Genomic DNA, 13,529 nt, shown 5'->3' with positions numbered 1-13,529 from the left:
TCGTGTTGCTCCCTGCTCCTGTCTCGGCGGCAGAGCGGGGAATCATGGGAGAGGGAGCGACAGCAGACGCTAACTCCTCCATCATTGCATTCAACTGTACCGGCATCATAGACGCTGGTATAGTTGAATGCGGCGGCGCTGGTTTTGAGTCGGCGCGCAGCGGCCCACTACTGGCACTGGCCCTCCTGGCATTTGCCAGAACTGCCTGATGGCCAGTCCGGCCCTGACGGGAACCCAAGGCTGTGTGGAACTGCAAGTCCCACAGCAGAACCGGAGGGCAGGAAGCTAAAAGTGACTTGCCTACATAATACCGGTAGTACAGCAGCATCCAGTGCCTGTAGTCATCGGGTATAGAGACCTCAAGAGACGGCTCAAGTTGCCTACCATGCAGGGACTGTCCCAGGACAGAGTAACAGAGGACCTTTTTAGGACACTACAGGCAGCAAGGGACTAATAATTAGCGCAAAGTGGAAGGCTCACAAACTGACCTGGCAAAGGGATTTCCTCTTGTCTTCAGGCTGCCTCGACCCCATCGACATCTGTTGCTGATACCATGAACTGAGGCTGTCCAACATCAATAAACCAGGTAATGACTGCAACCCTGTGTCCTCCATTTATTTGCAGGCATTCACCATCCCTGCCAAACACATCGGGAGCCCTGGGGACCTCGCTTCGCCTGTGGGAAGTGTCACCATCTTTGCTGCAGTAATGTTGTCCCAGAGGACCCCTTTAACTAGCGTCATGCCCTCTGACTGAGAACCACAGGTGGCGTCACGAACACAAACTTTATTACAACTCCCTTAAAAGACCTTTCCCGTTTACTTGGGTGCCAAGGACCACGGAACGGGTCACTGCCACCGTGACCACCCCTTTAATTGCGACGGGACCCGGTACAGAGTACCCCACAGCCCTGGTGGGCGACAAAAACATTTCCAATGGTGTGGTCCAATTCTGTTTTGGTGCTGCCAAGTACTCATCATTAACAGAGCCATACTGCAGCCATTTGAATAGAACATCTTTTCGAAAGAAGTGGAAAAATTATAGAAAAACTTCTGTGCAAAAATATTTTATTTTTTTATGCCATATAAATAGAACATTAATAAGACAAACAATTATTAATTCGAAGTGCAACAGTTCAACAATTTGGGTCTCTTCGTACTTGGGTCTTCGGTCCCCTCTTACGCTGGCAGTGGTTCAGCACCAGCAATACGACAGGCAACTGCAGTTATTAAAGCTGCCCCTTTTCCAGACCCATCTTCAGAAAGATGAAACCTAACCTCACATTCTGGGGCCAGCATCTTCACAGTTTTCTTAACCACTCCAGCAAAGCTATAAATGGAGACAAAAAGACATTCTTTACCAATGCCTCGTTTGACAACATTCTAACTGGCTTAAAAGGTTATGTATCATCATGAATCATCAGAAAATTACCTATTGCTTTTATGTTAAAATGTATTTATTAAAATTATGATTTTTGTTTCTATTTTCCAAATCTCTAAATCTATTAAAAAAAATTAAATCTTGTAATTGTCACAGTGGGCAATGGGCCTAATTCTAGACTCATACTTCCAGTTCTTTACAAAATACTTTATTACCTTCATTATCATTACAGACAGGATTACAATAAAATGATGCATTAGACCTATGTAATGGAGATACTCTTAACAGGATCCACCATTTGCAACAGGCGATGGTCAAATCTCACAACCTCATCCTCCCTCCATAATGACCTTTACCCAGAACATACAACTCAAAAGGATCAGACCCCATCTTTTTCAAACATTTTTAATGGGATTTTAATTTTTTAACTGGGTAGGATAGGCAAGGAAGGGGAGGAGAAGAAGGGAAAGGATATGAGAATAGGAAGAGGAGAAACCCCTATGAGAATAGGGGAGACGAGCAATCATGTAATGTTTTTAGTACATGCAAAATGGTTGTAGGATCAGACCCCATCTAAAGCTACTTAGGACCTTCTGAACTGCTGAAATGAACAGAAGTCCAATATTAGCCTTCGTGCCCACTGTGAAAATTGCTAGGTAGTACAGATGGTAATAAACATTATCAAAGTTTGTCCAATTTTAAAACCTTTTTACTTACGATTTTTTATTTTTTTTTAAAACACACAAAAACCCAATTTAATCAAATAGGTAGTTTTCGGATTACGTTTTTCCTTTAAGTCTAATATGTCTGATTGAGTTGTGGTTTGCAGGAATAACATCACTGGAGACTTTCAAATCATCAAGATTTAATCAAAGACGGGAATTTGCTAACATTTCATAATACGGACAGGAGCTTCCTGAAGCAGACCTGGGAAACTTTATCGCACACGTTTCTCAAAACAAATGCACTGTACATCATAAAATGACAAGGACAAGAAAAAACAACAGCGATCTGTACAACTTTTAGCAACTGAACTCCAAGTCTATAAGTCACAACATCTAGATAGAGAGTTGACTCATTGTTCTCAAAGGACTGCTAAATAATTCCAGTTTCACAGTCCAGCCAAGCTCCAAGCACAGTAATATAAATGTCAGTTTTACATTCAGGCTAAGGATTGCAGTATAAATAACCCATTTCAGAAAGCGATGGATTACAGTCAGAATATTCAGACATAAAACTATATGACCAAGCCTTTAAGTGACAACAACATCTATCCCCAGTGGTGCACATACAGGAACTGGGTATAGTAGAGTCTCACTTTGCATGACTCCATGGGTTGAATAGCCACTAGTATTCACAAACTATATTCTGAGCCAATAAGTTAGCAAGAAGAGATGGTGGTGGCCAATGGTCACAGAAAAGGCAATAAGCTTATACCATTTCTCAAGAGGTGATGCCTGCAATGGTTTAGCCAAATGGGGTTGTCCTACCTTAGGCTACAAGACTGCTGTCACAATATGTGATAGTAAACTTGTGAATCTTGACATCCTGCACGATTTGCATACTTCCAGCCACATTCCAACTAGACGTGTCCAGCCTCCCTCAATTTACTTTCATTGAGCTAGCCATCTAGTCGTCATGTCACTGCATTCATGCAAACCGCATACATGCGGTCAACGTGCCCTATGCTCCCGGCATTGGAGAATGCTCAGCACACAGTGGGCACAATGTTTGGGTTCACAAGTTTGCTGTCGCATAGAGTGATTGTAGAGTTGTTGCCTAAGGGTGGACAACCCAATTTAAAGTGCCTGGTTTTGTTGGTAGAGTGTTGCCAGACCATCTTATCTAGCTCTTCTGAATTATAATGGAAGCATTAGGTTTTCCAGTCCTGTACTGCAAAGTCATCTGAAAAGCAGGAAAAATACAGCTCACTTGATCAATGTAAAGGGGAAGGTAATTAAGGATGTATGTGTAATATAACAAGGAGTTAATAAACAATGTAAAATACATTATACACACTCATATTGTAAAAACCTAGTTTAACATGTAATTCTTTGATATGTTCCCTTTAAATTCAACATATATTCGATTATTAAGAGACTGCCCAACATATTAAAAAGCCATTTCTCAGTAGGATCAATCCTCCCAATTTATATGGGCATTAAAAGTTGAATAAAATATAACCTTGATATCTGCAATCTGATTACTTATGCCAGAGAAATTCAGGTTTTTCCTTAATATGTAAAATTTGCTGTTAAGATCTATTGAGCGGACCCAGATTTTCCTGAGAAATTCTGTCTTAACGTACCTTCACCTTCACACAACGATTTTGTTAACGATATCGTTGCAACGTCACGCTTTTTGTGACGTAGCAACGATCCCGCTAACGATCTCGTTATGTGTGACAGCGACCAATGATCAGGCCCCTGCTGGGAGATCGTTGGTCGCTGGGGAATGATCAGGACCTTTTTTTGGTCGCTGATCACCCGCTGTCATCGCTAGATCGGCGTGTGTGATGCCGATCCAGCGATGTGTTCACTTGTAACCAGGGTAAATATTGGGTTACTAAGCGCAGGGCCGCACTTAGGAACCCAATATTTACCCTGGTTTCCATTGTAAAAGTTAAAAAAAAAAAAAAAAACAGTACATACTCACATTCCGATGTCTGTCATGTCCCCCGCCGTCAGCTTCCCTGCACTGACTGTCAGCGCCGGCCGTAAAGCAGAGCACAGCGGTGATGTCACCGGGGACTTCGGCATTGTTGAAGACAGTTTCAACGATGCCGAAGTCGTTCCCCTGATCGTTGGTCGCTGGAGAGAGCTGTCTGTGTGACAGCTCCCCAGCGACCAAACAACGACTTACCAACGATCACAGCCAGATCGTATCGCTGGACGTGATCGTTGGTAAGTCATTTAGTGTAACGGTACCTTTACTCTCAGTGAAAGGTAACGTTAGCAGTGGGAGACATGTAATGACTGATAGTCTTCTCTCCTGATTTATGTGTCTTCTACTGGTAATGCCCTTTTTCACATATAATAAGCTCTAGAGGCAGCTTCTCAGGGAAATCAGTGTTCTGCCCATAGATCTTAATGGTTCATTTACATATCCCAGAGAAATCAATATTTTTCTTAAAACATTAGATTGCAGATATCAACGTGTCAGTTTATTCAGCTTTCTATGCCCTACATGCCCATGTGGATTTATGTTCACTTACTGGGGATGCAGCTTGTACAAGGTTCCATCCACTCCTACTGTGATTCCGAGATGCTCAAGGCCTCGATTTTCTCTGATCTTCTCGACAACAGCAGCAATGCCAGAAGCACATAGTTGAGCTGCTCTTCTTGATACAGTGGTGCAAACCTCCTTCACTAGCACTGTATCGTCACATGTGCTCTTCAGACCCAACTGATCTAGAATGGAGCGAACCTGCAGCAGGCCAAGGGTATCACTGAGGAGGAAACAGATGTCTATGTAAATGTCTACAAGTCTATATCACCTCCGGCACAATTCACAGAAAAACAACAACCTCAGCATGGCATAATTCAAAAGGAGGAAACTAATCAGAAATATGTTAATATGGCATGACAGAAAAATAAATCATTTCTGTGGTTTATTTTAGAATCAAAAACATCACGGTACACAGACATGCCAAAATTGAGTGTTTGCTAGTTTGTTGAAATCTGTAAAAATTATTTAGCAGAGAACTTGATTAAAAATACACATTATGCTCACTGTACATTAACCAGTTCATTGCTGTCATAGTCAGTCTATATGGTCTTGCCTTTTTAAAGAAATGCTATGTTGTAGTAGGTTCAAAATTATCTTCCAACTTTAACAAAGATTCAATGGTAACACTTGCTGTAAGCGTGTTTTTTTTGTTTTGTTTTTTTTAGATTTAGGGGGATCTCACTATTGCACTTCAGTCATCTCATACATAAATACACATTCTATTTTTCAGGAAAAACAAATAAGGAAATTGTATCATATACATTATAAAGTGAAATACCTTTCGATACTTGATAAAAACTTGGTGGGGAAGAGACCTCTTGTGTTGAGTTTCTCAGAGATTCGGCCACCAAATAGAACCTTTTCTTTGGTGAGTTTTATTAGAACTTGGCGCACAATTTCTCCCAAGTACATTCCGCTGATCATCTTCTCGTATCTGAAAAGGGAAGCATATGGAACCGGTCACTTTTACTGAGAGTGTATGGTGCCGGTGGTTGTAACTTAAATTGTATCACCACCATCTGTGTTGGTTATTTTTGCTTGGATTTTTAATCTGGTTGGAGCTCAGGTTTTGACAGAACAATCTAAACAAATGCTGGCCACATTGGCATCCGTGGTCTCCAGTCCATTAGCACTGCTGACTATAATGGTTTGTATCCCAATTGAATGTGTAAAAGAGGCATTGATCCCAGCAATGTCCCTTTCACACATGGCAAAAATAACTAAACATACAACTTAAAGTGCTTTGCAAAAAAGAAGAAAAAAAAAAAAAAAAGAGAGAGAGCATGAACCGCACATCCCAAAATCATACGTTGATCTAAAGCCGCTAGGCAAAAATTAATATAACTGAATGAGGTTTTCAGTTTAACATTCTGATCAGATTGTATGAAGCCCACTGCCCCTTCACGGCAACCTCGTAGTGGGTCCTATCGCCCTAACGGAGCGGAGCCGTGCGGCGCCCACCGCCACAGCGGCCATGCACCAGCAGGGTGGACGGCCTGTTGCCCCACAGCACCCATGCTGCAAGACTGAGTCCCCAAGACTCCAGACCGCGCCGCCCCACCAGCACAAAGCCACAGCAACAATGGCCGCCACACAGCACCAACACCAAAATGAAAGGAGCACTTAAACTCACCTTCCTCCAGCTCTTCAGTGAGAGCCAAAATGGGCTAGACCCCTTACTTTGCAGTCTCCTGCTAATTAAAATCACCTGAGCCAAATGGGAGGAGTGTTGGTCCAAGAAGAAGACTAGGACATGCTTTCCAAAAAAGAAAGAAAAAAAGAGCATGAACCGCACATCCCAAAATCATACGTTGATCTAAAGCCGCAAGGCTTGCCGTAAAGGGGCAGTGGGCTTCATACAGTCTGATCAGAATGTTAAACTGAAAACCTCATTCAGTTATATTAATTTTTGCCTAGCAGCTTTAGATCAACGTATGATTTTGGGATGTGCGGTTCATGCTTTTTTTTTTCTTTTTTGCAATACAACTTAAAGTCCCATAGGCAAGCGTATTTAGTAGTAATATGTTCCGGTTTCCATAATTGTTCTCTTGTGTCTACAAGACTGGGGAGTTCCACCACTCCTCTTGGGCTATCTGCACAAAAGCTGTTCTACCCTGTATGCACACATGGATTTTTCCTCTCTGAACCCTGTTCACACAGGTTATATACAGATGATCAGGTTTTTAAATACATCAGATAGGGATTGCATACATTAGTTAGGACTGCTCTGATAAGGGTATACCGTGAAGATTGGTAGAGCAGCTTAGTATACATTTTTTGCAAAAAACGTATCAACCAAATACCCTGTTTTTTACATCTTTTACTAGCACATTTTTTCAAACTGAGTATTTTTGGTTTTACTATTCTCTTTTGTGTCTTCAGGTTTCTTGGTGGTGTGTGAACATGATCATACAGACTTGTTCACTGTGCAAGTAGCCCATGTGTTCCTGTATTTAGTAGTAAGGTAAAGCCCAATGTCTAATCCTTACCATTCCCGGGGACAACTCATGAGTTGATTGGTCTTCATCTGCAAGGGAGTAATGCTTTTTTTTTTTTTTTTTTTTTTTTTTTTACACCCCCTTTCATGGTTTGCCCTGATTAAGAAGTTGAAAAACTTTGAAATGTGTTGACAATAAACTACAAAGAAATATCCTTGGTTTCATTCATCGGTTACCGTCGGCAGTGCAGTGAACCGTATTTTGCATCTTTCTTTTCCTTTTAGATCTACCCGAGGGCTTGTAGCAGCCAACTTTCTAAGCTACTCGAATTGTTGGGTTTCGGGTAACTCGATCAGAGGAGCAATTAAACAGCACCTAGATTTCCTCTTACACAAGATTAGACCCTATTGCGCCAATTAGTTTTTCTTCAGTTTACAAGTGAATACTGCTTCTTTTAACCCCTTCTCCCCTTCTTGCCACGGTCATAACTTTTAATTTTCCATCAATATGGCCATATGAGGGCTTGTTTTTTGCGGGACAAATTGTACTTTTGAAAGGCACAATTAATTTTACCATATCGTGTACTAGAAAATGGGGGGAAAAAAAATTCCAAATGCGGTGAAATTGCAATTCCACAATTTTTTGGGGGGGGATTTTTTACCATGTTCACTAAATGCTAAAACTAACTTTCCAGTATGATTCTCCAGGTCATTGATTAGGAGTTCACAGACACCAAACATGTCTAGTTTTTTTTTTTTTTTTTTTATTTAAGTGGACAAAAAAAAAAAAATTCTAAAATTTGTTAAAAAAAAAAAATTAAGAAAAAAGTTGCCATTTTCCGAGACCCGTAGCATCTCCAATTTTCAGGATCTGGGGCCGTTTGAGGACTTATTTTTTGCGTGCTGATCTGACATTTTTAGTGATACCATTTTGGTGTGTATCAGATCTTTTCATCATCCGTTATTGCAATGTTGCAGCGACCAAAAAAACAATTCTGGCGATTCAATTTTTTTTTCTCGCTATGCCGTTTACCGCTTGGATTCTTATATATATATATATATATATATATATATATATATATATATATATATATATATATATATATATTGACAGATCGGACGATTCTGAACACTGAGATACCGAATATGTGGATATTTGATTTTTTCATTGTTTTATTTTGAGTGGGGCGAATGAGGGTTGATTTGAACTTATATATTTTTTATTTTAACCCCTTTCTGCCACCAGACAGAATAGTACATCAGAGGACAGAACCCCTGCTTTGATGCGGACTCCTGTGGTGAGCCTGCATCAAAGTCTGGACACGTCAGCTGTTTTGAACCCGCAATAGCCCGCGCCTATTAACTAGTTAAATGCCGCTGTCAACTCTGATAGCGGCATTTAACAAGTGCTTCCGGCCATCCTGATGGAAATTCGGGCACCGGTGACCCCAGTCACGTGATCGGGGGTTGGCGGTGTGTTGGCATAACAACCAGAGGTCTCCTGGAGACCTCTATGGTTGTTGATGCCAGACTGCTGTGAGCGCCACCCTGTGGACGACGCTCATAGCAATGCTGTAATTCTACTACATAGGGGCGATCTGAGCATCGCTTCTATGTAGCAGAGCAGATCAGGCTATGCCAGCTTCTATCCTCACATGGAGGCTATTGAAGCATGGCGAAAGTGAAAAAAAAAAAAAAAAGTGTTTAAAAATATGAAAGAAATATAAAAGTTCAAATCACCCCCCATTCGCCCCATTCAAAATAATAATTAAAAAAAGTCCAACTTACACGTTTGGTATCGCCGCGTTCAGAATTGCCCGGTCAATAAAAAAAAAAAAAAAAAGGAATTATCTAAATCACTAAACAGCAGAGTGAGAAAAAAAAAATCGAAACGCTAGCATTGCGGGTGATTTTTTCGCCGCAACATTGCATTAAGATACAATAATGGATGAACAAAAGAACATACCTGCACAAAAGTGGTATCATTAAAAACATCAGCTCGGCACACAAAATATAAGCCCTCACATGACACCAGATCACGAAAAATGGAGACTCTACGGGTCTCGGAAAATTGCACATTTTTTTGCATAGTTTGGAATTTTTCTTCACTTAGATAAAAAAAAGAACCTAGACATGTTTGGTGTCTATGAACCCAATGACTGGGAGAATCATATTGGCAGGTCAGTTTTAGCATTTGGTGAACCTAGCAAAAAAGCCAAACAAAAAACAAGTGTGGGATTGCACTTTTTTTTGCAATTTCACCACACTTGAAATGTTTTCCCTGTTTTCTAGTACACGACATGGTAAAACCAATGGTGCCCTTCAGAAGTACAACTCATCCTGCAAAAAATAAGCCCTCACATGGTCATATTGATGGAAAAATAAGAAAGTTATGGCTCTGGGAAGGAGGGGAGCGAAAATCAAAAACGCAAAACCGGAAAAAGCTCTGGGGGTTAAGGGGTTAATTTAAAAAAAAAAAATTTAAACTTTTTAACTTGCATCAATAGTCTCCATGGGAGACTAGAAGCTGTGATTATCTGATCATTTGTACTACGTAGAGCAGGGCTGCCCTTTATCGATCACCCACGAAAGCACCATAAGAGATTTAGCGAAAAATAAATCTAGGGAGGGAACGGAGCCCGTAGCACCCTTCTCCAATGGTGAGTTCGGAGGACGCACCTACATTCAATCTATAACGCCTACAGAAGGTAGAAGGAGAGGACCAGGTTGCTGCCTTACAGATGTCTTCTATCGAGATGTCAGATCTCTCCGCCCAGGATAATGCCACAGCCCGAGAATGAGCCTTCTTTCGGGACCACTTTACCACTTGAGTAGGCTAGAGAAATGGCCTCCCTAATCCAGCTAGCAATTGTAGGTTTTGAGGTTCTACACGGCTTCCTAGCACCCTGGGACTATACGAACAATGATGACCTATCCCTTCTCCAGTGTTTTGTAGCAGACAGGTATCTAACTATAACTCTACTAACATCCATAGTATGCAGCCTTTCCTCCTTCTCTTTGGATTAGCAAAGAAGAAGACGACAATTCTTTGGAAAAGAGATGCCACTTGGGTAAGGTAGCCTGCATCTGGCTTAAAGATTACCCTATAATCTAGTATTTTGGTGACTGGCGGGGCTATGGTAAAAGCCTGAACATCACTGACTCTTCTGCCTGATTTCAATGCTTCCAGCAGGGTTGTTGAGTGAAAGAACCTTCAGGGAAGTCAATTCCATAGGTTCAAAAGGAACATCCGTTAAGGCTGTCAGGACCAAATTTAAGTCCCACGGTGATAAATTGTGCTTAGAAATGGGTCTAGATCTTAACTATGCTTTTATAGCATCGTGACACCCAATAATTACCGGAGACTTCACAGCTGTACTGCTCCTCGATAGCCGCCACCTGTAATTTTAGGGTACTCGTGGACAATCCTAACTAAAAATCCCCATTGCAAATTAATCCAAAATCTTCCCCACCGATGTCCCTCTTCAATCCAGAAACTGAAGAGGATAAACAGTTTCCTAGGATATATCCTGGTCATGACTGCCTTCCTACTCTGAAGCAAGGTGGAAATGACATATTTGGGGATAAACCTTCTCCCCCAATAGTGCCATTTCAAATGCCATGCCATCAAGAGGAGGCTGGATGCTCATGGATGGAACACTGGCCCATGAGAAAGCAGGTTCAGCACCTCTGGAACAAATCATGGATTGAACACAGACATTTTTAGCCACAAAAACCATGATCTTTTGGGCCACTAGGGGGCAATGAATACAATTCTTTCCCTGTCCTCCCTGATTTTTCTTATGACCAATGGGATCAGAGCTATTGTAGGGAAGATGAATGCCAGGCTGGAGTCCCAGGAGGTCAGGAAAGCATCTACCACTAATGAATCCTCCCTTGTGTTCAGTGAACAAAACACCTTTAACTTTTCGGTTTAGTCTGTTGGCAAAAATGTCCAGGAGACCTCACATCTGAACTATCTGATTGAAGATGTCCTGACTAAGCTCCAAACCCCCTTGCCTTAGAGCAAGAGGAGATGACTAGCTGAAAAACCCTCTGTCAACTTCAAAGTTTTGGAAAGGGTTCCCACTGGCGATTTATATAAGCCACTGATACTTTATTGTCCACGAGGATCCTGACATGCTGGCCGTGTAGGGATACAAGGAATTTACTTACAGCCTACTCTACCACCAGCGATTCATTTGCATTTGTGCATAGTGCTTTCTCACTCCTAGACCAGGCTCCCTGAATCACGCACTCCTTGGGGCTCACATGCATGGTGACAATTCGTGTCATATCCACAACCCAGGGAACCCTCCTGTACAGGTTTGAACCGTTCAACCACCACCGATGGAATTGTATTGCCCGAGGGGATAGAGTTATCCAGCCTTCCAGGTGCCATAAGGGAGGATTCATTATGCAACACATCCCACTGCAGAATTCTGAAATGGAATTGGCCCCACAGAAATGTTGGAAAGAACGAGGTCATTGCACTCCTAAGGGACATGGTGGGGACTTCTAAAGCTTTTTTTTCCTGGCATTGGATCCTTTCTATTTTAGACACTGGGAGGTGACACTCCTGCACTTACAAGTTCCAAAATGAGACCCAGAAACTCCTGAATCTTCAGGGGTACCAATCTGGATTTTTCTAAATTCAGTAACCAGCCTAGGCCCTCTAGGGTATCCATCACCTCTAGCTGATTTCTACACTGGTGGACCGATTTGCCTACCTTCAGGAAATCATCTATCATATGGGATGATCAATACATCTTTTTCCCCCAGAGAAGAGCCATTACTTCCACAACCACTTTTGTGAAGGTCCTATGATCTACTGCCAGCCCAATTGGGAGGGCCCTGAATTGAAAGTTCCTAACAACCCCGTCCATGGCTATTGCAACTATAAGGCATCTCAGATGTTCCATGTGTATGGGTACATGATAGTATGCATCTTTCAAATCCTGCCATGAAACAACCAGGAAAAAGTAAATTTTATTGCCGATTTAACAGATTCCATTTTAAAAGATTGCATCTTCAGGAACTTGTTCAGAGCCTTTAGATTAACTGTAGTTCTGAAGGAGCTGTCTGATTTGGTTATTAGAAAGAGGGTAGTAGAACCCCCTCCCTCTTTCAGACTCTGGGACTTCCAGGAGGATGGCTTTCTTAACCAAATCTCGTACCTCGGTCTCTAGTGCCAATTTCTCTCTTAGGAAAGAGGGGGCCAACACAAATCTCACGGAACCGACAAACTTGAATCTCAATCCTAATTTTAATCAGATTGAGGATCCAGACACTCTCCAAAATACCCTCCCAGGCAGGGAAGAAGGAAGAAAGCCTTCCTACTACCTTGGTTGGGATTCATTGACCTGATTTTCTGGCCTCCTGGGAAGAAGTACCAAACATGAGGCCTCTACTGTTCCTTCTGCGATCTTCCCATTTGTTCTGCTACCTGAAAGGCTTCCCTTGAACAAACTTGCTTCTTCGGGAGGATTGCCTGTAGTTAAGCATATAGAGACTGGGGAACCCCTTCTTGGAGTTTCCCGCCTTCTCCAGGTTCTCATCCAGGTAAGGGCCAAAGAGATACTCCCACCTTACAAGGGATGAAACACAGCCTTGACCTGACCTAAATGCCCCCCGGCCAACATTTCAGCCATAAAGCCCTACGGGATGCGTTGGAAAGGGCGGATGACCTTACAGAATCTGCTGATGTTACCCCCATAAGAAGAATGGTGGCAAGATGTCATCTCTTGCCACACTGTCCTTTAACTGGGATTCCAGTCTATCTAGTCAAATAATCAAGGACCTGGATCATGTCTCTGCAACTGTCGGTTTCAGGGCACCAGCTGATATCTCCCAAGACCCCTTAAGAAAAGTGTCAGCTTTCCTATCCAGGGGATCTCTCAATGCCCCCATATCAAAAGGCAGAGAAGCTCTTTTGGAAGATTTAGTCATTGGGACATCCAACTTAAGGACATTTTCTCTTAAAAGAAGGGGATATGCCCCCCCCCCCCTCATTTCGGGCCTTTTTCCATTCCCTTTGCACTAAAGCCCTGATTTTTTTTTCATTCAATGGAAAGGAGCAGATTATTCACAAACTTCTCCAGTCTAGTGTCCATAAGGCCTATAGTGGATGACTGATTTTATCAGCCTATCTACTTCAAGAGGAAAAAAATGGCGCCCTGAACCACTATCTAGCGAGGAGGCCGGCAAGGAGGAGCCAACAGAGTCATCCTCGTTATCCGATTTAGAGGAAGTGTCAGATGCCGGGAGGCCTCCCAAACCCTTTTATCCTTCTCTTTCTGCATCTCTTTCTGAGAAAGGGATCTACGGGACTTCTTAATCTCTGCTTTTATTCTGGCCCTTAAATCTGTAGTGAAGTTAGGGATCTCTTCCATCACTGTGCTCTATACAGGATTGACAGAACTGCTTCTGACAAGAGTTGAGCAATAAAGGTCTGTCTTACACAAAGCACATTCCTTGTGCTTCG

The 13,529-nt window shown here is 42.2% G+C and overlaps 1 protein-coding gene across 1 annotated transcript in view; it reads right to left on the bottom strand.

The window, feature by feature from the left end:
* Positions 1-1,050: 1,050 nt before the first annotated feature.
* Positions 1,051-13,529, bottom strand: part of HK3 (hexokinase 3) — a 156,545-nt gene continuing 144,066 nt past the window's right edge. The window contains exons 17-19 of the mRNA XM_069764182.1: positions 5,387-5,542; positions 4,595-4,828; positions 1,051-1,329 (exon numbers count right to left, since the gene is read on the bottom strand). Coding sequence (XP_069620283.1) covers positions 1,179-1,329; positions 4,595-4,828; positions 5,387-5,542 — 541 coding nt within the window. The 3' untranslated portion in view covers positions 1,051-1,178. The remainder of the gene's footprint in view (positions 1,330-4,594; positions 4,829-5,386; positions 5,543-13,529) is intronic.

This window comes from Ranitomeya imitator, chromosome 4, assembly GCF_032444005.1.
Source record: "Ranitomeya imitator isolate aRanImi1 chromosome 4, aRanImi1.pri, whole genome shotgun sequence".
NCBI classification, from domain to species: Eukaryota; Metazoa; Chordata; class Amphibia; order Anura; family Dendrobatidae; genus Ranitomeya; species Ranitomeya imitator.
The sequence above is the reverse complement of the archived record's forward strand: the minus strand, read 5'-3'. Positions and strand labels throughout refer to the sequence as shown.